Source organism: Gavialis gangeticus, unplaced genomic scaffold (genome assembly GCF_001723915.1).
Source record: "Gavialis gangeticus isolate Ggan-Ray unplaced genomic scaffold, GavGan_comp1, whole genome shotgun sequence".
NCBI lineage: Eukaryota > Metazoa > Chordata > Crocodylia > Gavialidae > Gavialis > Gavialis gangeticus.
Window position 1 is genome coordinate 3,774,132 of NW_017729003.1, and position 25,773 is coordinate 3,799,904.

The 25,773-nt window shown below is 42.5% G+C and overlaps 1 protein-coding gene across 4 annotated transcripts in view; it reads right to left on the reverse strand.

Annotated features, from left to right (window-relative positions):
• Positions 1–25,773, reverse strand: part of PCDH15 (protocadherin related 15) — a 1,188,119-nt gene that overhangs the window by 243,802 nt on the left and 918,544 nt on the right. For all 4 annotated transcript variants that reach the window (XM_019507771.1, XM_019507770.1, XM_019507773.1 and 1 more), the window contains 2 exons: positions 19,966–20,106; positions 13,272–13,384 (listed from right to left, as the gene is read on the reverse strand). In XM_019507771.1, coding sequence (XP_019363316.1) covers positions 13,272–13,384; positions 19,966–20,106 — 254 coding nt within the window. The remainder of the gene's footprint in view (positions 1–13,271; positions 13,385–19,965; positions 20,107–25,773) is intronic.

The following is a 25,773-nucleotide window of genomic DNA, read 5'->3' on the forward strand; positions in this document are numbered from 1 at the left end:
ACGGGGTGAGAGACAGTGTCAAATGCCTTCCAAAAGTCCAGGAAGACTATATCTAGTGCTACCCCTGCATTTAAGGATTTGGTGACCTGGTCATAGAAGGCACCAGGTTGGTCTGACAAGACCTGCCTCTAATGAACCCCTGTTGGTTGCCCCTAAGCATAATCTCTCCTGGTGGCCTCTCGTGGACATGTGCCAGAATATTTCTCTCAAAAAGCTTATCCAGGATCCAGGTAAGACTAACTGACCTATAGTTTCCCGGGTCCTTCTTCCTCCCCTTTTTGAAGATGGGAACCATATTGGCCCCCTTCCAGTCCTCTGGCACCACACCAGAGCACCATGAGTGCTTGTGCCAGGGGTCCTGCAATGACCTCAGCTAATTCCCTCAGTACTCTGTGGTGGAGATCATCTGGACCAGCTGATTTGAATACATCCAGTCCCTCCAGAAGTTCCCTAACTAGTTCCTCAATAACCCTTTGCCTAGGTGTGCCTCCCCTGCGGTCTGGAGGAGGGCCTAGAGGGAGGGTGACTGTTCTGGTACCCACTCAGGAAAATGAAGGCAAAGGAATCATTAAATAGGTTAGCTTTGTCATCTGGTGTGACGACCACATTTCCTAGTGTGTCCTGCAGGGGTCCCATGTTACCTGGAACGGTCTTTTTGCCCCCTATGTATTTAAAAAAGGATTTCTTGTTGTCCTTGATCTGGGAAGCTAGTCCCAGTTCCACCTCTGCCTTGGCCTTCCTGACTGCCCCCCTGCATCCCCAAACAACTGCAGTATAATCCTCCTTGGTGATGGCCCCACCCTTCCATTGGGTGTACGCCTCCCTTTTAGCTAGGAGACATTCCCAGATGCTTTTGGTGAGCCATGGGGGCTTTTGCACCCCGCTGCTCCCTTTGATCCGTGTTGGGATTACCTCCCTTTGGGCTTGGAGGATCATCTCCTTAAGGAGCGACCACTCTTCTTAGACCCCTGGCTCCCCTCTCCTCTGGGACCTCAGTGCTTCCCCGACTATTCTCTTTAGCTCACTGAAGTCCAACCTCCTGAAATCTATGGCTGCTGCCTTGCTGTAGGCCTTTGCCACCTTGCGCTGGATGGTGAATTCCAGCAGGCGATGATCGCTGTCGCCCACGTGGTCGAGCACCTGCAGCCCCCTCACCAGGTCTTTGCCGGTGGCCAGCACCAGGTCCAACAAGGCATCTCTCTTGGTGGGGCTGTGCAGCTCCTGGGTTAGACGGAGTTCCTGCATTCTGGCTAGGAACCTACATGAATGGTCAGACCTGGCTGACTGCTGTTCCCAGCAGATGTCTGGAAAGTTCAGGTCACTCATGATGACCACGTCCTTTGAGCTACCTACTTCTGTGAGCTGACTTAAGAATTCCTGGTCTAGCTCTTCCCCTTAGTTGGGTGGTCTGATTCATAACATCACATCATGACAGACACCTTCACTGTATTACACATTGTGCCTATTATGTGGTCGGGACACCAGCCACAGTCATACGGGCCAAAGCTCTCTATAAACAAATGATTCCTACCCTGCTCTACCCAGTCATACACGTGACAACACCTTCAACTTCCCACAGAAAGAAAAAATGCAAAAAGCAGCCTGGTGAAGGCCCAGGGCATGGCATGAGCTGGGAGTCATAGTCTGCCACCAAGCCTGCCTGGTCGCCCAGCCCAGTCAGGACATCAGAGCTCATACTGAAGATGGCCATCCTCCATGTGGCACAGTGCTCCCTCAAAGGCCCAGCATACCTCAAAGGTGGGCACTGCCAAGAAGGAAGGAAAGAAGGAAGGGCTACTTGTCACAAAATAGAACACTGTCATTGGACAATATTATTCCTATCATAGTATCAAAATGCTATGTTATAACTGCATTATCTTCAACAGCCTGAATTTTTTAACATGAAATATTTTCTGAAAAAACAGACCCAAAATTCAGATTCCTTATACAAGGCAACCTGTCTTTTAAAATGGGAGCTGAGGGCATATTCTATGACTAAAGTAGACTAATTTACTGAAATAGATTCCCATATTTTCCTTTTTCAACTGTGAAATGTCTGAACACCTGTTTAATGTGCCCACAGGCAATAATTAGGAATCAATGACTGCTGCTTTCTGCTAGAATTTTATTCCCTTCTATAGCAGCACATTGCTATTATCAATGACCTTCCAGTTATTAGGAGGACATGAGATTTATTAATCAACAAAAGAATACAAATGATTTTTTAATCTTTACTTTAAATGTGTAAACAAGCACATGAGGATAGATTTTTGTAAAGATATCACATTTTCCATTTAATAATATTAATTTTGGGTCACTTCACATCTGACTTCACAACTTTGCAATGGTACAAATTTAGTTGTATTAATTAAGAAAGTACTATGTTCTCTTTCCCTGTTTTGCAGGGATTTCAACTTTAAGATAGTTTACTAATTTTGAACTTGCATTGAAAGGAACCAGCAGGAAAAATAAAACAATGGCTTAGATAAAGTACACTCTAAAAATACTGAAGGATAATAGCTATGAACTCTTCAGCCTAACCTTTGAAACAAAGTTGTTTCACCAAGGCTGAGACAATTTATATCAAAGAGAAAACTAAAATGCCTAGAAAAGGACTAGTTGAGGGGGTGTAACAGAGCACTCTGTGCTGTCTTACTCCCAGGGGTATGGGCAGCAACCAGGCAGCCTGCAGCTGGCTGTAATCCCAATTAGGCAATGATGCCTGATTGGGGAACAGGGCCCAACTGTTATATACAAGGGATGGGCCCTGAATAGTAGGGGCAGCAGTCTGCTGCTAGGAGCCAGAGAAGCAACAATAGCTGAGCTGCTGCTTAGTTCAACTCAGGTAAGGGAGGAGGTGTTGGGGTGGCAGGAAGCTCCTGGTCCTGGGTAAGATTGGAAACTACACCCTGCCAGGGAAGGGTGGCCTGGTGGGAATGTTTGTGGTGGGACAGTCCCCTGGAAATGCAAGGCCAGTTACTTCCCTGGTAAAAGATGCGTAGGGGCACCTTATAACCCCAGCCCCCACATTCCTGGTGGGTGGTTTGATCATGACAGGCAGAGCCCAGACTCACTGTGTGTACTGAGGCAGGGCCCAAGCCAGGCAAAGACACCTGAGACAGCACCCAGACTCACAGTGGAGTCTGAGGTTGCACTAGGGATCTGGGAGTTAGGCTCCAGAGGGGTGGGCCCTTAGCCTTGGGGAGATGTTAGGGATGCCCCCAGGTGAAGGGATAAGGGTTAACTTAAGAAGTGCAGTGGGAAAGGGCTTGGAGCCCTAGTCCCATAGTGAGGGGCTTGGAGCCCAGCGACAGGGCTTATAGATTGGTAGGGACTAGAAGGGACCTCACAAGATCAAAGGGTCCAGTCCCCTTGCAATAGGCAGGAAAGATGACTGCAGTCAACTGACCCCAGCAAGGTGACTCTCCAGTCTCCTCTTGAAGATTTCCACAGTAGGTAATTGGACCACATCTGTGGGGAGTTTATTCTGGTCTAGACACCCTGACTGTGAACAAGTTTTTCCTAGAGTTTAGCATGAAGCAATTTTTTTTTCCCCCATTACTTTGTGGCCATTGCTCCTGGTTTTCCCCAAGGGTGCACTAGGGAACAGTTGTTCACTGAGCTCTTGATGTATTCCCCTAATGTAGTGGTAAGCTGCTACCAAGTCCTCTCTTGGGCCTCTTCAGCCTAAAAAATAGTCTCAGTCTAAGTCTCTCAGTCTCTCCTTGTATGGTCTGCCTTGCAAGTCTCTGATCATATGGGTGGCTCTTCCCTGGACTATCTCAAGTTTTTCCACATCCCTGCTGAAGTGCAGTGCCCACAGCTGGACACAGTACTCCAGCTGCAGTCTGACCAGTGCTGAGTACAGTGGAAGAAACACTTCCTTGGTTTTACATGAGACTCATCCATTGATGCATGCCAGAGTACTGTTTGCCCTGCTGGCTACAGCACTGCACTGATGGCTCATGTTCATGCAATGCTCAATTATTACCCCCAGGTCCCTTTTGGTCAAATTTGCACCACCTAGCATGTAGATATGTTGGGAATTGTTTGACCTCAGGTGGAGCATTTTACCCTTCTCAGTGTTGAACTTCATCTGGTTCCGATTCACCCAACCCTCCAGCCTGTCCAGTTCTGCCTGAATCTACAGCCTATCTTCAGTCGTGACCATGCTCCTCCATAACCTGGTGTTGTCCATGAACTTGGCAAGTGACCTCTTCAACCCCCCACATCCAAATCATTAATAAAGATGTTGCAAAGCACTGGACCAAGCAAAGACCCCTGAGGGACACCACTGGCCACTTCTCACCAGGATGACACAGATCCATTCATAAGAGCTTTCTGGGTCTTACCTCACAACCCATTACCTACCCACTTAACCATCAAGCATTTAAGCCCACAATCTTCCAATTTTCCCACAAGGATCTCATAGGATACTAGGTCAAAGGTCTTTAGGAAGTCTAGGTATATAACGTCAACCTCCTCTCCCTTGTCCAGGTGATGAGATGCCTGGGGATGGGGCTTGGAGCCCACAATGGGGCCAGGAGGCCCTGAGTCTAGATGGGAAACTTGATAAGGCTGTATGTTAGGCTATTGAACATCTGCAAGGCATAGGACATGATAAGGGTAGGTTGGAGTTGTGCACATAGACCTTTATCATCAGAGCAGATAAAGGGTAGCCTCCCACCTGATTAACATCAGACAATCAACAACTTCAAGGCATGGCAGGTGAAATGTATGGGTGGTCTTCCTGGAAGCAAGTGGGCAGGCTTACATTGAGACCAGACCTGGGACTCCCACTTCTTATGGTAGGGCAGTGGTCTACTGCATCAGTGAATAGTTGACTGGCTTGTAATTACACACAGAAGGAGAGAAGAAACTGAAGTTTCTATTAGGGGTGCGCGAAGCGGGCCCTATTCTATTTGGATTTAGCCTGAATCAGGGACAGTGTTTCAATTAGTTGATTTGTATCACTATCCCTGATTCAATTTGGTCAAATTTGAACCTGAAGATTTGATGCTGATTCAGAGAACCAGAAATTCAGACATAGACACAGCTTTTAGTTTTTTGTTTTTGCTTTTGTTTTTACATACCTTGAGGTAGCAGGTGCAGTTCATTATCAGTGCAATATGGGGGTGCATGGAGCATCCCACAGGAGTTTGGGAGGGTGGGGCCCTCCACGTACTCAGTGGCGAACCTGAAAGATCCACTTCCGGGTCTGCCAGGAAGGGTGCTGGGCCCCCTCCCCCCCATGCCTACCCAACTCGATCAGTCACAGGGAGACCCTGGGTGCCCTACCCCCAGACCCAGGAAGCACCAGTCACCGAGCCAGGAGGGCATGGGGGGAGGGGCAGCACACTACCCTGCAGACCCGGAAGTGGATTGGAAGTGCTTCTGGTCCACTACCGGGTCTGCTGCCAAGTGCGTTGGGGAGTCCCCTGCACTTCTGTGGGACATTCCATATGCCCCAACATCACAGTGCTCATAAGCCGCCTACTACCTAGAGGTATGTAGAAAAAACATTTCTAACAAAAAATTTCTAAAAAACATTTAAAGCTGTCTCTATGTCCAAATCTCTGAACCTTTCCAAATCTCTCTGAATTGATTCAGAGGGTTCTGGTTCTATTAGGAGAGATTAAAGGCTCCTCTGATTCAATTCAGATTCAGAGATTTGGCCTCCAAATCAGGCTGAATCTCCACTGAATCAAATTGGGGACCAAAGTTTCGCATAGCCCTAGTTTATATTATCTTTATCCCTGTTAGATATGGGGTTGGCTAGCTGAGGCAACTTACTGCAATACCCATATACAAAGGTTTTTCCCTCTGCTATTTATGCTTTGTATGCTTGAAATAGGAGTAGATAATTCTATTTTTAACACATTGTTTTATATGTTGCTGAAAATTTGTGTTGTCATGGGCCAATGATGGGTGAGAAATTAGAGGCATGAAGAAATGAAGGCACGGTAGATTTGCACCTTATAAATTAACAAAATAAGAGGTGCTGACTATACTGACTCCTGGTGAAGCAGTTTGAAACTTATGCTGCAGGTTCAAAGCTGTTCAATCTTTTATCAGTCTAAGTGGTCCAAATACAGATACTATATTCTGGTTGCATTTTGAAGGAGTTTAAAACTGCCTGTAAACAACGGTATATGGAGCTGCTCTTTAACCTGCCTGTCTGTGTAATCTAGGAATTCCAAAACTGGCCTCCAGATTTCTTGAATTTTCTTTTAGAAGATTCACAGATTCACAGAAATTGAGATTCACAGATTCTTAATTTTAGATTGAAGTTTCTCCTTCAGTAGTTTAGACTGAAGTTTCTCCTTCAGTCATAAATTATTTGCATTAATTCTAGATATTCATTTAAGAGCTATTCCATGTACAATTAACCTTACCCATTGGTGCATTAGATGCAATCCTATTGATTCCTGGTGTGTGTGTGTGTGTGTATACACACATACTGGAGCATGCTCTGTTTCTCCTTTAAACCTAAAAACTATTACTTTGGGATTTTTAAAATCTGCTTGATTCAAAACTGTAACTACGAGTGGACACACTAGTTCAATACTGGATGAAGGGACAAATAAAGGACACAAACATCGAATTCACCTCACACTCCCAGACTGACAAAAAATATTACCATCATTAATAATCAAAAACAGAGGGGAAGAACAAAAGAGAATCACACACTGGAATATAGAGGTCCAGTCTCTTTAAAGAGAAAAATAGGGGGCAGCTTAATGACTTGTCAATTAAGCAATTAGATGCTCATTCAGAAATGCTAGGAAGTGGGCTGTAGAGAGGTAACAGGCAACTTAAACCTCTATGCAAAGTGGGGCAGGGGAGAGGGAAGATGGAGAAGGAAGGGAAGCCTATGCAAGTAAGACTGAAAGCAGCTGCTGTGGAGCAAGCCATGCAAAGCAGTGGCAGGGAGTTCCTGATGTCTGAGTGGGACAAGTAACTCAGCTGCAGAGAATCAGAGAGAGACTGTATAAGGAGATAAAGCATCCTACTGGTGAGACGTGTGGAGAAAAAGACTCCGATGACAAAGGATACAAATTTTGGTGTATTCTTGGCATTTTCATTGGGGTTTTTTTGCTATCCTGGGGGGCAGAAGATCTTTATGTTGTTAAATTCATTTAAATAAAAAATCTAAATAAATGCTTAAAAATAAACACTATTATCAGGCAAAATTATTAAAAGATAAAAATTGAATTCTGCCAAGCCTACCTGTAATAGATGATTCTCCCTTCCTTTCGCTCCCCCCACCCCCCCAAATCTTGGTTCTAAGCGCATAGATAGTTGTTCAGTGAGTACAGGCTATTTTTATGGGGAAGATCCCTGAAATATATATAAATGAAATTTGTCTGCCAAATAACTTGAATCAGAAAATAAGTGTTCTTTACTTCTACAGAATTTTTTGTATCAAGAGTATAATAATAATGTAATATAAAGCTCAGTGCTTAGGGCTCTCTAAATCTCCAAGCCTTTGGAAATGTATAATCTTGGAGAAAGCATCATGACTTTGAATTGGACTGTCTCATGAAGTTAAAATGTATCAGCAAAGAAGTAGTCTTATGTAAAGCCTGCCAGTTTCAGGTTGCAGGATTGTCCACAAACACTTAACAGGAAGGATAGTTTTCAGAATGCAGCAACCCCTGAAACTTTTACAGAAACAGAGACAATGGTATTTAAAGGGGGAGACTTAGTTCTAGTCTTGAAGAGAGTGATGTCCAACTTTTCTGAATTCCCAAGATCAGAAAAAGACATATTGAAGAACTTCCCCAAAAGTCAAGAGGAGAAAAACATCTTTTTGAAAAGGAAGAGCAAGTCTGTCAAGCTAATTCTTATTAGTCTGGCAGGAATGAGAGAGAAAAACAAGGTAATATCCATAATCTTACTATATTTGGGAATGTAAGGCAGTTTTTCACATTTCATTCCTGAAGAAGTTAAAGAGAAAGGGCAGCTCTGACTTTTGGAAGTAAAGCTATATCCTAGGCTGACCACTAAATACTCCTAGTTTAATATTTATTTTGAGTTTCATTGACAAAGGCTTCCACAGGCTTCCTAAAGAAAATGGATATAAATTAAATGGAATGACAGAGTAATGTAATGTTAGAAAAGAATGATTGAAAACTATTATACTATATAGATCTGACCCAGTATCCTGTTTCACACAGTGGCAAAGAATGGGTAATTAGGCATGTCCAGAATATTCTACCCCTGATGCTCTCCCATTGCAGCTTCCAGCATTTGGGGGTTTAAGGCATTTCTAATTCAGAACCTGCACTCCTATCTACCATGTTCATTGCGTACTGATGGATTTTTTCCCATTAATTTGTCCAAGTCCCTTTGAACTGGGTTAAAGCTATTGGCTATCACATTGGTTAGGGACAGTCATTCACAAAGCATGAGTTTAGTTTAGTTTAACCTGGCTAGGCTGGTTTGAAACCAGATAGTTATTCTCTCTGGACTGAGGAAATCCAGGCATGCTTGCAGTGGCTCAGGCTAGAAGCCAGGGGTGCTAGAGCAGCCCTCTTCTGCAGGGAGCTGAGCTGAGGGGGGCACGTACAGGCCCTGGCAGGACTCTCTCATTAGGGAGGTCTGCCTGCACGGTCCCAGGCTTTTTCCTGCTGGTTGCTCAAGGGATGGGAGTGCTGCCAAACCCCAGCCCTGGGCTAGCACTCTGAGGGAAGGGGGGAGGGAGGTGCAGTGCATGCATCTGTTGATGGTACGGAGCTTTTCAATCTCCCTCCCTGCTTCATCATACTGCCTGCAGCAAACTGACAGGCAAGCAAGCCAGCTGAGGGCTGATGGTGTTAACAGTCTTCACATGAATACCTTGACGTATGTAAAAAAAAAAAAAACATTTAAAGCTGTGTCTCTGTGTCTGAATCATTGAAACTTTCTGAACCTCTCCAAATCAATTCAGAGGGTTGTGATTTGATTTGGAGAAATTAAAGGGTCTCCTGATTTGATTTGGATTTAGAGATTTGGTAGCTGAATCGGGCCGAATCTCCACCAAACTGAATCAGGAACCAAAGCTTCACATAGCCTTGTATCACACTCCCTCTGCCTAGTATTGTGAAAATTAGCACATAATAAATCCTTATTTACTTTTTCTAAACCCCTATCTTTATCATCCTGATTATTCTGCTTTCAGATAGTAATCAGTGAAACACTTAGCAATGCTTACATTAAAACTACCATTGTGAGGTCCTGATGTCTACTACCATGAAGGAGGCAGTTAGCAAATGATATCATGATAGCATTTTTTTAAAACCATGTTTGAGAGAAATACTGCATTAGAAGATTCTTTACATACCACCCAGCACCTGTTTGTTTTTTCCATTACTAAGTTAGTAATAAAATGTTTACCTAGAAGTTTTTTTCTGGGGGAGGGTTTTTTTTTTTTAATTTTTAAACAAAAACAATTGTGCTCTTTGGAAGATTTTTTTTGCTACAAATCAATATGGAGAAAATATTTTCAGATATATTATACAACCTTTAAAATACCATGCACTAATATGCACATTATTCTCTCCTTACTTATATGTAAGCATTTGGTCCAGAGTGAAATGTAGCAAAGTTACCAATCCAAGGACAGAAGTTTTTATGTTTAATAGAGTTCAAGAAAACTGACTTGATCTTTATTAAGCTCTTTGAACACAATATATATATTTTAAAGCTCTTTTCTAGTATTAATGTTCAGTATGTATAATATAAATTTGGACCCAACTGCACAATATAAATAATATAAGCTATCAGGAAACTGTCTGCAGGAATAGGTTGGAGGAAAATTAGGCAAGACTACAGTAACAGCCAAACTTTGGATTCAAGTAAATTTTGTGTTCACACACATCACTGACATCTTAAAAAGGGTGTCTTATAAGTCACCTTTACTGAAATTCTCCCTTTTTCTAACTTAAACAAAGAATGGGAACTGTTTCCATTTCAGTGCAGTCACTGCATTGAGGTGTTCCCTTTAATCAAAAAAATTTTCAAAAGAATGATTACTAATACCTCAGAGGTCTGAAGAAGTTATTAATCAGAATGAAAGCTGTGTCAAGGATGTTCATCCCAGCTGTAATGTTGCTAATCTAGAGAGGTGGATTGAAGAGTGTTGTGCTATTTTGACTATATCAAGAAACTTTGGCATGTAATTTAAATGGTCTAGCCTCAAACCCCTGCTGACATGGCAATTGGTTGGTCTCACTATAACCTAATATGACTTTCTGGTGCCTGAAACACAACTATCATTAAAAAACACCACTGTCATGTTGTGCATTGACTTAAAAATGTGTCTGAATTATTTAGTTTGGAGTTATATTAACCCAAGAAAAGATGGAAGTGGTAGAAAAGCATTTTTTTGAAAAAAAGATCCAGAAGAATTCTCTTGAAATTCCACAGTACCTTTAGTGCCCAGTACTTTTCACCACATAATATCTTAGTAGCATCATGGCTGTTAGTATAATTAGGGTTGGAAGGGATGTCAGGAGGTCATCTGGTCCAACCCTATGTCAGGCCACCATCTATTATTAACAGCCATGTTAAGAAATGATCTGCCTGCCTATGGTGGCCTGACAGAGGGTTGGACCAGATGACCTGAGGTCCCTTCCAGCCCTAACTTACTATGATTTCTCTAATGGCTATGACAGGGGCTATACAGGAAAGAAAATATTATGTAGGTCTGAATTATGGGACAGAAAAGAGTAATTTGCATCTCTCCCACTCCATCATGCCTCCCTTAATTAACATGCATCATTTCGTTAATTTTGGATGGAAGTGTCTAATGGGCACTTAAGTCCTACCTCAGTACTCAGGGTGAGATTCTTTGTGTTTAGCGGGTCCTCAACAAACATAACTAAATAAGATCCTGCCTCTTTTGTAAGAGTGTCATTTTATAGCTTCTATAATTACAGGAATAGGTAGTGATTGGATTTCTTCTCACACCTGAACAGCAAACAGAGCACAGTGAAATAGGCAATCTAATGGGGCTGTGTGAGGCTTCAGATCATGCTTTGGATCCAGACAAGCTTCGGATGCTTCAGCATCCAAAGCAGCATGTCTGGATTGAAGCGCTTGCTTCATTAGGCTTTCTGAAGTGGTTTGGAGCTTCCAAACCGCTTTGGAAAAGCTTCGGAGCCACCTCGGAGATCCAGCCATAGGGTATATTGGGGAATCAATGAAATATCTGTAGGTGTTAATGAGCAATGATTAATACCTACAAAACCACAGAATAAGGAGAGGAAATAATACAGACAATCAACTGCCCCAAGACAGAGACAGTCAGTTGCACAAGCACCCATGTCCTGAGTTTTGCCTGACAGCAGCTAGATGTGCAGTGCCCCATAACCCAGAAGCCCTACATCTATCTCCTTGACAGCTGGCAGGCTTTATGGCCATAGCAGGGGCTAACATCCCTGCTGCACCTTAACACACACAGTGTCACCCATGTCACAAGTTTTGCTTGTCTGCAGCTTGAGGTGCAGTTCCCCTCAAATCCCTACATTTATCTCCTTGAAACTTGGCAGGCTTTGTGGCCTGAGCAGGGGCCACCACCCCTGCAGTTTTCAGCCCACTGCACCTTAATACACACAGGGTCATCTATGTCATGAGTTTTGCCTGTCAGCAGCTTGACGTACAGTTCCCCCCCGAACCCCTGCACTGATTTTCTTGCAACTTGGCAGGCTTCATGCTCTCAGCAGTGGCTACCACCTCTGTAAATTTCATCCACATCAGACAAAAACCAACAAAGTTATAGATACTTCTCCCCATTGTACCCTATGGCTGGATCTCCAAGGCGGCTTCAGAGCCGCTTCGGCCAGATTGAAGTAGGAACCCAGTCCGGAGTTCCAGATCAGATCACTAGCATCTGAAGCAGCCGGAGCTGAAGCCAGATCAAATAGCTGCCTACTTGCACAGGCCTACAGTCTAATATCCCAGGAAGTACATCTCCAAAACAAGACATGCAGGACAGTAGAAAAACGGCTCTACTTCAGCAAAACGGTTCCATTAATTCCTTATTAATCTACTCAAGTGAGACAGACAATGAAGTTTGGGGGACTCATGAAACTATTTGGCCTTGTCTACTGAAAATCTTTAGCCTACGATTATAAGTTTCTTAATGGCCAACCGATAAATCTGGCTGGAGAATGATGTGACAGAGAAGGGAATTCAGGGGCTGAGTGCACACAGTTATGGTGAGAGCAGATGGTACTGAAAGATTTCTTAAGACTCATACTGCGGCTTTAAAATGAGCATTGCATCTACATATATAACTGACACATCTGATTGGAGTCAAATTATGTTATTATGTCTGATTAAAAGCTCTGTAGTCATTGCAACAAGCGGAATTCAGAGCTAAATTATATTGCACATTTATGAGAGAGCCAGAAAACACTGTGAAGTTCACCTGAAGAAACTGTCCATGTAAGGAGGATTTGGAGATCCATAAAGGAGGCATGTGGTGCAACCCCCTCAACTTAAATATCCCTAGAATGCAGAAACCACTCTCTCTTCCTCACTCCTTGCTGCACCCCTCCTCTGACTCTTCCCCGGCATGGGGAGTTGAAAGCATAAGTCTAACAAGCAGTAACTTAAGAAAAGTTTTTCACTGTGATTACTACTGGTAAAACTATGAAAACTTGATCTGAACAATTCACTTAGAGAGGTGGATATATTCAGGGAGAAGAAATTGCATTCCTCCCTTCCGTATATTTCAGCCAGAGGTTCCAGCTGAAAGTCTGTATTCTTTATAGAAGGAGAAAGAGGAGTCTTGCTACACCAGTCTATTTCTGAAATCCCATTTCTACATATAAATGCATTAGTGGAATGTATATTGAGGTGGCTTCAAAAGTGCTAATACTTAATATCTCTCATTTATGGGTGCCCAACAGGGATTCTCCCTGTTGTCTTAGACTGAGAAAATAAAAACTGAGGCATCCAGAATTATTATTCCATGTTGAAAAAAAAATGGACTAACGTGCCACAATAACCAAGGTAGTAAAACTATTATTAGTAAATGTATTCATTGTTTCTAAAGTTGGGCAGAATCACGTCAATTTAATAACATAAGATTGAAAAGAAAGGCATTGCATTATTCACATTTCATATCAATATAATGTTTAAATCTGTGTAACAATTAACTGTGACAATAAGCTGGGACTGACAATGACAATGCAGTGTATTAATAAGAACACATACAAGAAGCATTCAAAGACAAGCTGTTTCAAAAGAACTATTAATGACAGAAATGAAACACACAATACCTGTATTCTTCCTGGGTAAACCGTGGAATTACTGAAGGTTGCAAAACGACAATCTCTACAGTGGTGGTATTGAACTTCACAGGATCACCATCATCGTATGCAATGACCACTAGCTATAAACAACAAAAAATACTCCTTTTATATGGATAAAATATTTTTATGTTAATTTGTATCTATGCCACTTTCATGATTTCAGATGCTAACAAATCAGATATGAATCTTCTAAATGAATAACAGATTTTAAGAGGAAATCACATGTGGGCAAATAATGTAGGAACAACCCAACCACAGGGTGAATGATTTGATATACGATTCAGGAAATTTTTACACATCTATCCATCAAATCTAAATATGGACCCTATAGTTTTGTAGAGAATACAGCCCAGAGTGTATTCCTTAAACTGTCCAGTGGCTTATTTTAATATATGGTGTATAGCAGGGGTGGTCACCCTCTGGCCTGTGGGCCAAATGTGGCCCATGGAGCCTTGGAATCAGACCCATGGGGATCTACAAGGATTTGGAAATTTGGCTGCAGGGAAGCAGTGGCAGTGCTGCTAATCCCTCCCTGCTGCCAAAATTCCAACCTCTGTGAGAGAGATCAGAGCTGGGCCAGGACTCTTTCCCTGCCTGGTAAGTCATAGCCAGGCTATGACCTCTTCCATCCACCTAGCCAGGTAGGTGCCTGGCTGCATCCCCTTCTCCCTAAAAGGCTGAACCATGCCCCCTTCTCCCTCCCACAGGGCCAGGGTGTTCCCTCTTCTGGCCAGGTAGGGGCCAGGCTATGCCCCCTTCCCCCTGTGTGGAGCTGGGCCATGCCCTCTCCCAGGGCCAGGTGGAGGTTGCACCAAGTTCTCTGCCACAATGAAGCTGAATCAGGGCCAGGCTTCTCCCTCGCCCTTCTGTGCAGCCAGATGGGGCCCCGCCAGACCCAGCCCACTGTTCTTCTGGCATGCTGGCCAAAAATCCTGAGCACCAGTGGTTTAGATAGATGAAACAATTATACCACTTCATTACTTATTTTAAATTGTGTACAGGTGACTTTTTTGTTTATTTATTCCTAGACAAATGTAAGTGTGCCCAAACCACTTTAACTTTGAACTTGAGTAAAACAAATACCTCCCTCTACCTATCTCCTTTTAAAATTATATATCATGTTTGTACACAATCACAGTATTTCATCAAACTGAAGATACCAATAAAACCATCTTTGGTTTTCTGTCATGACAGGTAATGCCAGTTTTTCAAATTCTCATTTTTGGAATGGTATTTAATCTAAAAGGTGTTGATATCCCTATGTCTGATGATAAGGTTTTTTATGTTGTCCAGTTTTACAGTTCCCCAAGTTATGGCTGTCCTGCACTACCAGTGCTAACTGGAATTTCAAAATAACAAATTACACTTTTGCCTTGTTATTATGATCTGCAAACTTTTAACACTATTTAAAAACATTTATTTACTACCTCTGCAAGCTGAATGTTATTTCAGCTATTTTATTGCAAGTTTCTTTTCCTTATGTGTCAAACACAAAAATCACTTCAGAATGAGAAATTTCAGCCTTCAAATTTCCAACATAATGCATTCAATGCAATTCAAAGGCACCAGTATTCAAAGCTGAAGCCCAATAGACAAAAAAAGATAATCTGACAGGCAGCAACATAAGCTCTCTCACTGATGTGCCTATATCATAGGACTGTTTCTTAGGCTAGGCACAGACATTACACATAAACTGGTATAAATGATTGGAAACCAGTTCAAATGTGTAACGCAACAGAATTCAGTGCACATAAACCACTTTCAAAATGGCTGAAACTGGTTTAAGATAAATCTGGATGGATGTGTAGTATCAGATTTAACTGATGTAGGTTAAATCAGTTTATTGAACTTCTGCCTCAGGTCCCTCCCAGATTCAAGTTAGCTCACAGTCCCCCAGCATCCCAGAATGCTTTGCACCTCAACCTTTGCAGGTTGGGTGGGCTAGCCTTGGGCCAAGCTGTCTGCTCCAGCTGAGAAGGGAGGTATGCTCTAGCACTCCCCCAGCCTGCAGCCTAACCCACTGCAGGCATGTGGCTGCATTTCCAGAATCAAAAGTGAATATCTGTTCATTTGTTTATTCATTCTACCTATGCAGCTCAGACTAACCTGCAAAGATTGAACCAATTCAGTCTCGAGCTTTTTTGATGGTCTGTACTTAGCCTTAAGAGTAAAAAGAGTATGATCCTTTTGCCTTACTTTTGACTCCATTGAGGTCTCATTGTTTATTTGGTGCATTTGATAATTCAATCTTTAATTCTTTCGCTGAGACAAAAAAGGCTTATGATGAATACGCTCTCTGTTCTCAGTCCTACGTAAGTGTTTTGAAGCAGAACTGAAATCAGCACTCTGGATAGATAATTTTATCACACCAGTTAGTTATTTCAAAAATCAAATCTTTATTTGTAAGCTTTTGGGTGCACACACCCTTCTTTAGGCATAGGAGAATGCAAAGATTGTAAAATTTCTCTGAGGTGGAAATGAAAATTCATATTCATAGGAGATCTGAAGGTGTTGTAAGGTCTCCTGGTTGGAAAAGTTTATTTTGTGCAGTAGATTTGGCTGATGGAAGTGGGAAATGGCAGCACAGAAGTGTAGTTCACCTGTTCCTGAGCTCACTCTTGTTTCAAGAGTTCACCATTCTTGAGCTGCTCACCATCTTACTCATACTGAGCCTTTGCACCTTTTTTTCTTCACAAACCCTATTTGATCTCACAATACCATGGGCTAGTACAGCACAGTACAATAGAATTTAGTTACCATGTCCAGTGGTTTCATGGTTTCAAAGTTTCATAGTATCTAGGGTCAGGAGGGACCTGACCAGATCATCTAGCGTGACCCCCTGTCACAGGCAGGAATGAATGCTGGATTCACAAGACCCCAGACAGGTGATCATCTAACCTCTTTCTGAATTTACCCAAGGTAGGGGCGAGGACCACTTCCCTAGGAAGTTGCTTCCAGATTCTGGCCACCCTAACCATAAAATATTGCCTCCTGATCTCTAACCTAAACCTATTCTGCATCAGCTTATTACCATTTTCCTCATCACCCCAGGTGGTGCTGGGGAAAATAAGGCTCTTCCTATTTGCTGATGATCTCCCCTGATGAGTTTGTAGGCAGCCACCAGGTTCCCCTTCAGCCTCCTCTTGCTAAGGCTGAACAGGTTCAGATCCCTCAGTCTCTCCTCATAGGGCCTGTCCTGCTGCCCTCTCACCAAATGGGTGGCCCTCCTCTGCTCTCTCTCCAGGCTGGCCACATCTCCATTAAAGTGTGGTGCCCAGTACTGGACGAAGTACTCCAACTGCAACCTGACCAATGTCACGTAGAGGGGGAGCATCACCTCTCTCGACCGGCTTGAGATGCATCTTTGGATGCATGACAAGGTATGGCTGGCCTTGCTGGCTGCAGTCTGGCATTGGTGGCTCATGTTCATCGTGGAGTCAATAATGACTCCAAGATCCCTTTCTGTCTCTGTGCTTTCAAGAGGGGAACTCCCCAGCCTGTACGTATGCTGTGGATTCCTTCTCCTGAGGTGCAGCACCCTGCATTTGTCTACATTGAACCCCAGCCTATTCTCAGCTGCCCACTTTTGTAGTCTGTCTGAATCTAGTTGCAGCCTCTCTCTCCCTTCGAGTGTGCCCACCTCACCCCATATCTTAGTGTCATCAGCAAACTTGGACAATATGCTTTCAACCCCCTTGTTCAAGTTGCTGATGAAGATGTTAAACAGTGCGGGCCGGAGGACCGAGTCGTGGGGGACCCCACTGCTCACATCTTGCCAGGTTGAGTACCACCTGTCCACCACCACTCTCTGGGTGTGCCCCATCAGCCAATTTCTTACCCGTCCAACTGTGTAGGCATCAATGTCACAGTCACCTAATTTATTGATGAGAATGGGGTGAGAGACAGTGTAAAAGGCCTTCTTAAAGTCGAGAAAGACTATGTCCATGGCGACACCATCATCCAAGGATTTAGTTACTTGGTCATAAAAGGGAATCAGGTTGGTCAGGCAGGACCTGCCTTTGATGAACCCATGCTGATTGCCCTGAGCATGATTTCCCCTGCTGGCCCCCCACAGATGTGCTCCTTGATGATTCTCTCCAAGATATTCCCGAGCACCGAGGTGAGGCTTATGGGCCTATAGTTACTTGGGTCCTCCTTTTCTTAAAAATAGGGACCACATTAGGTAGTTTCCAATCCCCCAGCACTTGGCCAGATGACCACGAATGCGCATACAGCCGGGCCAAGGGCTCCGTGATGACCCCTGCCAGCTCCCTCAAGACACTTGGGTGGAGGGTTGAATAAGTGGGCCTCAGAATGTGGCCAAATAATGAATAATTTATGGGAAGTATACACCAGTGACGGAAATGCAACAGAATGTTTAATATTAGTGTGAGTAGAAAATAACACCCTTCCCTTCAAACTTTTCCCATTTATTCACTCAAATACTGAACAGGTATCAAATCTGAATGTCCCAGGTTCCCAAATTGATCTGCAGAACTCAGAATTATCCATGTCAATATTTTAACCTGCTAAGGCTCTCAGAAATGACTAATAGTGATTTGGGTAGGCTTATTTATTTACCATCAAAATATATACAGAAATCTCTTTTTAATCCTAGCTCCAAAAATAAACAGAAAAGGAAAGGGAGAAAGTAGTATGGTTTATGGTTACACTGACAGATGGTATTTTCCAAGTCAGGAAACAAATTAGAAAACACCCTAACAATTATAAAATTGATTTATATATTTTTGGCTCATTGGCATTTTTCCATTTTCAATTTTAAAAACAAAGTGTGATTAAGGCAGCTACTATATGCTATCAAAACATATGATATACTTTAGTTGTTCTGAATGACTACACTTGAGCTATTGTCTTTATGAAGACCAAGTACAACACAGTAAAAAGCAATTCTTAGTCATATTATTCTTTGTAGTGTGTTTAATAGTATTACATTATGAACTGAATTTATAATTATTATTGCATAAATTGGTTTATAGTTACATTATAAACCATTTAATCAAAACTGAATGATAATCTGCTTACCAGTTATTAGACAATAAGAATTAGAAACAACATGGGTATTTTTTCAAAATTAGTATTCATTCATTGGCTCTATACAAGATAAACAGAAAATAAGATTGATTCTAGTATTATACTTCTTATAAGTTTTGGAGAACAGATTTGCTTCCTACACCCTCTGTGGGAGTGGCCATACAAACTATGATCACTAGAAACTACACGGCATCAAATTATGAACAACCTTGCATTCCATGTTATTCTACTGAAGCCGATAGGATATAGGTTAGGAGAGAATTCTACTTTGTTTTGAGCTCTGTAAGATATATTCTCACAACTATAACTATGATAATACAGGCCACCCTCACCATTCACATGGGATACGTTCTGGAGATCCCCGCAAATGGCAAAATCCACAAATATGGCACTGCATTCATCAACATTGTCTGCATCTATGAGCACAGTGCCCCCAGCATCCGGGGGGGCAGGGGGGACGGCATGGCTGTGCTGGCAATGGCGGGAGCCTGGCAGTGGTGGCAGGTATGGAGCTCCTGAGGAGCTCCTGTAAGTGTATTTAAGATGCAGGTTCAGCATTGTCAAATATTTGAAACCACGAATGCTGAACTTGCCAATAGCGAGGGTTTCCTGTATGCTTAAATATGTTAGATTTTAAAAAATATATGATACTTACAGAATCTCTCTCACTGGGCATCTGGGCATCACACTGCTCATAACAAGGCCTAAGAGCAGTCATTTTGAAATGTTCTGTCACAGAACTCTCTACTTTATAGCTCTCACAAATTTTGCTAAGAACAAACAATAAGGATTTGGTGTTTGAGTCTCATATACTGAAACACAGTTGGCTGCTTGTAGATGTTAAAAAAAGTGCTTTACCAGAAGAAGTAGCACGTTACTTCAACCCAGCTCAGTGGCACCTATAAATATCAGGTGCTTCAGTGGGGCTTTTTGGTGCTTTTAGCTAAAGCCAGTTCAATCATCTATTGGATAAAAGCATCTAAAGGGCCCTACTAAAGAGCCCAATCTTTACAGGCATTGGGCAAACTGGGTTGAAGAACAGGAAACCCTTGCAATTCACAAATTTGGCAATTGCAGTTTCGAATATTCGCAGTGCAGCATGATGACACTTTGTTACAGTGCCAGCACCCTGTGTCTGCAGGAGCTCCATGCTTGCTGCTGCTGGGCTTCTGCCTCTGTGCTCCTGCCACCCCCAGTGCAGCCGTGCCCCCCCACCGCACCAAGCTGCCAGGGGTATGTGCCATTCATGAATGCAGTATAGCATGAATACGGATTTCTCCATTCCTGGGGATCTCTAGAACATATCCCCTGTGAATGACAAGGGTCTGCTGTAATGAACTGCCTCTTCTAGACGTGCAGAGTTTGGCAAAGGAACACACTGAGTTTAAGGTAAAGCATGAGAGTTTTTTTTTTGTTTTTTAATGTCTGCAAGCACATTATTAAACCACAATGAGACCAATTGTTTTACTCATTCTGGACACAATTTTATTTAAAGAAATAATAAAAAAGCCAAAATATTCAGCATAACTATTTCTATGTACATGAAAACATATGTAAATCTTCTAGCACTTCTATCAATGAATACATATGCATCTGATGATATTCATACCTTAAATACTGTACTGGGTTCTTCATTCAGGTTTACTCGGGTTACTATGCGCCCCGAATCTTCCTCTACATCAAATATGCTGGCACTGTAAGGAAACTTGACAACATCTACTTTGTATCTGACTCGGCTTGCTGGTGTACCCTGTAAAGCAAATGCACATTTATAACTGAAACAGGAAATATGATTTAAACAATCTTTCCTTATATAGAAACAGGCAGAATCCTCTTTCAGGTATTACTGAGTAGTTAGGGTTAGAATCTACCTGTTAGCCCCAAGTTTGCAAGAGGATGGGATAGAGGTGAGTTCATAAGGACATCCTCTTATGTCCCTGCACAGCATAAAACTGCAGCAGCACAACTCCCTTGAGCGTATTTACCAATACATCCATGCTGGAAGTCCCTAACAAAGGACTAGGGACTGTTTATAGAATGTTTATCTCTGCATGTGTCAAAGAATATGGACATACAACCAGGGCACCTACCAAAAAAAAATCCAAATTAAACAGAAAACCAGAAAAGAATCATGGGGAAGTAAAAATCACCAGAATGTTATAACTTTATTTTTTCATCTCCAGTACTCTGGGCAAATTATATATTCATATTAAAAAATTAAATAGTATGTTCTAATAGAAGTTAATTTATCTGATTAATCTGTATTAACATAATAAATACTAGTTTATGTAAAATATAATTTACTTTATAATTTACTTATGTATCCATTATAATCTTGTTATCATTCCATTTATCAGAACCTTTAAGGAACAACCTTTAACTACCCAAAGTCTACAGAATTATTTGGACAACAGCTGGTCCCACATTACATGAATGGATGGGTTTCTTATAAGTTTTGCTGACCCTTACAATCAATGAAGTCTTTGATTAAGCATAAGAACGACTTATTCTCAGGGGTGTTTAGAAATTGCATCTGTTAACCAACTGGGAGTAACAGTGGTGGAAAAAGCTGGGTGAAAAAAGGTGGTTGCTGGTGACCTCTTCACAGCCTTGCAGAATCTTGAATACTCTTGACTAGCATGTACGATATTTATACTTTAAGTCAAACTTTTTCCTATTATGATAATTAGTAGGGCTGTGCAAAGCTTCAGTCCCTGATTTCATTCAGTGGAGATTCAGCCCAATTTAGTGACTGAATCTCCAAATCCAAATAAAATCAGAGAATCTTTTAATCTCTCTGAATTGAATTGGAACCCTCCAAATTGATTCAGAGATTCAGAAAGTTTTGGAGATAGACATAGCTTTAAATGTTTTTTCTACATACCTCTAGGTAGCAGGTGGCTCATGAATGCTGCAATGCTGGGGCACATGGAGTGTCCCACAGAAGCGTGGGGGGCTTCCCAGTGCACTCAGCAGCACACCCAAGAAGTGGACCAGAAGCATTTCTGGTCAATTTCTGAGACTGCTGGGGAGCGTGCTGAGGGTCCCATGCCCCTCCAGCTTGGTGACTGGTGATTCCTGGCTCTGGGGGGGCACCCAGGGTCCTCCCTTGGCCAATCACTGAGCTAGGGGTTGTGGGGGGAGCCCCCCATCATGCTCCCCAGCGGATCTGGAAATAGACTGGAAGTACTTCCAGTCTACTTCTGGGTTCACCGCCGAGCATGTGGAGGGTCCCCCTGCACTCCTGTGGGACACTCCATGCACCCCAGCATCGCAGTGTTCCTGAGCCATGCTGATACCTTTAGGTACGTAGAAAAAACTTTTATAGCTGTGTCTGTGTCTCAATCACTGATTCTCCAAACCAGCATTGAATCTTCAGATTTGCATTCAGCCAAATTGAATCAGGGACAGTGATCCGAATCAATTAATCGAATCAGTGTCCCTGATTCAGGTCAAATCCAAATCTGAATTAAATAGGGCCTGCTTTGCACACCCCTACTAATTAGGGAGTTTTCTGAATTCAAGTGAGATAATTTTTAAAACATTTTTCCCATTGAATTTATAGTTTTTTCTGTTTTTTGCCCATTAACATAGAAATAATACCACTTTATGCTCATAATAAACCATCTATCATTTGCTTTACTTTACTTATCTTCTTTGCCAATAACAAGCAGATATGCTTCTTTTTTGGTTAGAGATACTTTTTATGTAGAACTAGCAATTTTTTTTTCTTTTCTTGTAAAAAAAAAATAAACGTACTTCCTTTCCCTCATCCTTTGTCTAGGTTGTTAGGTTTGTTAAGTTCCTGAGACAGAAATCTCTTACTTTTATCTATAAAGTGGTATAATAAGGTCCCGAGTTTTCTTGCACTTTCTCAGCAGCCTAACATATATGACTAAAATTAATAATAATGGGAAACAACAAATGCACTATTGAAGGATACAAACAGCCAAACACAGTCACCCCCTTCGCTTCCTGTTGTTATAGAATAAGTGTAATGATTAGGGTTTCAGGAAGGCCAATACCATATATTTTGTCAGCAACATATTAAAAATAATATCTAAGGGCAAAAAATCCAACAAAAACACAGACAGCTGTCCTTAATGACAAAAGATCTTTTTTATAGTGAACTACCAAACCTCAAGCTATTCCTTCCTGACTCATGCTGAAGAAGGTGATCCCCATTAGTGGGGTACTTCAGAACAGATGGAATAGAAAAAAAAAACCTCCATGGCCTGATGAATCTATACACTACCTAGAACCCTAAATATTGCAAGTGCAAATATTGCAAGTACAATACTGTCAAGTCTTTCTAAAAGGAAAATATCCCCCTTATTGGCCACTTAAGACTAATTAGGTATTCAGAGATCCCACATTCCCAAACACCACACAGCTATTTTCAATGTTGATATAAAGTTATGTCTCAGTAAAAAAGGTTAAATCAGCATAAACATAACTGATTTATAGTCTCTCATGCTGAGAGACTATACAAAGGAAAGTCAGTAACAGCACGAAGTTAGCAAGTGTAGGATAAAGCTGAAATAAAGCTTGTTTTGCATTGAAGCTTGCAGACATTTTTGGATAACTCAAACTCTGCATGACCCAATTTCATAGAGGCCTAAACAATTCACAAATGTAAGCGAGATATGCTGAGTTATTTCCTAAATATTCTTTGATTCAATTCACATATCAATTTTGTATTTAAGGCAAAACATCAAAAATGATTTTCAGTAAAAGTTTCGTTACAAAGATGAGTATCTTTCTATTGTGTTGACTAACCTAATATGAAATAGCTTTGCTGCTTTTGGTCAAGTGTGCTATGCAGTACACCATCCTTTAACTATCAATAAATACAATAATAAATTGTCTCCAAGTGAAATATGCATCAAACACAGGTGGAGAAGGCAATACAGTTTTACTAATAGACAGAAGTTTTGTATGCAATTTGAGTACATTTTATTGACATTGAACAAGAAGCAGGGAGAACATAAACAAACAAAGCCTATATCACAATTTTTGCATAAGCCCTGCTCTAGATGGTTCATTGGACATCAAAGGAGGTGAAAAGGATACTTTGCATGTAAGAGAAAGCAAAATGAACTAACTAAAGGGGTTTATTAACAGAAGGCAGAAGCTGAGGGAATTGTTCTCTTTCCTTGTACAGCCCCCAGGGAGAGTGCAAGGCATCTCCTCTCCTTCAGATTCAAAGTTAAGTCTAAAGGGCATAATTCTAAGCCTTGCCAAAGTAACATAAGGGAGAACTTGATTAAAGCAGTTGATTGGATACCATTTTTAAAGATGTTCAGATCCGTGAAACGTAAGGAATTTCGGTGAGATGATAGCATACCCAGACAATTACACATTTACTCTCAGGAGGAAGCCTAATTTAGTAATTTTTTCTCAACTTATAATTAACAATAAATTACTAATCCAAACGCATATAATTATGTTCAAAATAGTTTTGTCTGTAAGAATAAAACCTCTTATAGTTAAATGTTGATGTTGGCTTAGAAATGGTATTTAAAGGCCTGTTTTGGGAGAATTGGCTTACAGGTATAGATACATACATTATAAGGGGTCAAGATGAGCAGCAGGGTTTAAATGGATTTCTAAAGAGCTTGGGAGATGCACACACAGCTTCTCATGGCCTAAAAGCACATAGGCTGTCAAGCACAAGACCAACAGATGGACACAGTCTGAGAATTGAGGGGGGCATGCCATAAGACGAGATCACAGCCTTCAAGGCAGACAGGTTGTCTAACACAATGAGGACACACAGCCTGGAGACCAAAGAAGTATGTACCATACTGTCCCATAACACAAGATAAGTGACACCAGCAACAAGGCCTCAGAGAGCAGGGGGGGCTAAGTCCTGTTTTGGGGGGAACTGACCAAATTAGGAGAAAGCCCAGAAGGCTATATAGACATGGGACAACTAACCAGAAATAGCCATGGATGAAGAGCCATCAGGAGTCATCAAGGGGGAAGGAGAATACAAAAGCAGAAACTTGAGATTAACAAGAGGGCCCCCCCCCCGTCCCTCTGTCTCTTCCTTGAGAAGGGTCCCCGTCCCCATCCCTGTCCCCTGGGAAGGGTCCCCAAGGCTGACATGGACAAAGGGCACACACCAGAAGCCCATCTCATGCACCCCACTGAATGAGGACTGTAGGCAAGTTTCCCTCTAAGGTGCATGCGTGCATGGCCGCACACAACTAAAAGTGTGACTGCACACTGCCTTTTTAAGGCTGCGCACCAGGAGAGGCTGGGGCAGGAACACGGCGCTGTCTCCGCCGGCTCCAGGGAAGTGCTCCGCTGCCCCACATCAGGGCCAGGGAGTGGAGCACTTCCCCAAAGCTGGCAGAACCTACCCCAGCTCTGAGGCAGTGTCCTGGAGCTGGCAGAGCCTCACTGGAGCAGACAGTGGCTCCTCCCTGAGGTGAGGCAAGGCAGGGAAGGAGGCTGAGTCAGGGTGCTGGCATGGGCTCCGCTGGCTCTGGGGAAGTGCTCCACTCCCCAGCCCTGATGTGGGGGAGTGGAGCACTTCCCTGGAGCCAGCGGACCCCACACCAGGCTCCGGCTCCAGCCACTGGCCTCTGGCCCCCAGCTCCTGGCCCCCAGCTCCAGCCACAGGCCCCTGGTCCCAGCCTCTGGCTCCTGGCTCCAGCCTCCAGCCCCTGGCTCCAGCCTCTGGCCCCAGCTCCCAGCCTCTGGTCCCCACCCCGCTTTGGTAAGTGTCCCACACTGGACCGAGGCGGCATGCTCACGGACTGAGGTGGTGCGCTCATGGACCACTGCTCCTTAGAGGGAACATTGGCTGTAGACCTCAGCATCCCACCTCCAAACCACTGACACCTGAGACAGAGAGCCTCAGAATCGAGCCTGCATCATGACCAGATATACTTTGACTCTGATGACAGCCCTAGGATTGGTAGATATAGAATTGCTTGATTGTTTGTATTGTTGCTTTTTTGTTGTCGTTCTGTATCAATAAATTCACTTATTATCAACTGGCAGGTGCTGTGGTTGGTCTGCGGTTTGTGCCCACCAGGAAGAAAGGTATAAAGGCTGGGTTCCTAAAATCCAGTGTCAGCAGTCGACATAGTAGGTAATTTATCAAATACAAAAAAAAAACTGGGATGAGGTTATTGTTTCTGATACAGTTACCACAGTGGCTTTTTTCATCACTTCTGAAAACAAATAAAATCAAGATTTATTTATTTATTTATTGGCACCACTGTAATTAAGAAAACCACAAATGAATGACTGAATAAGTTATAAATGTGTTTATATTATGCATGCCATTATACACTACATTATGCAGGTGTATAAGAGGACTCAGTCATACTTTAGATAAACTTCATTTGTAGCAAAACCCCAAGTTTTTCTTTTTTAATTTATTTTAAAATGCATTCCCTCC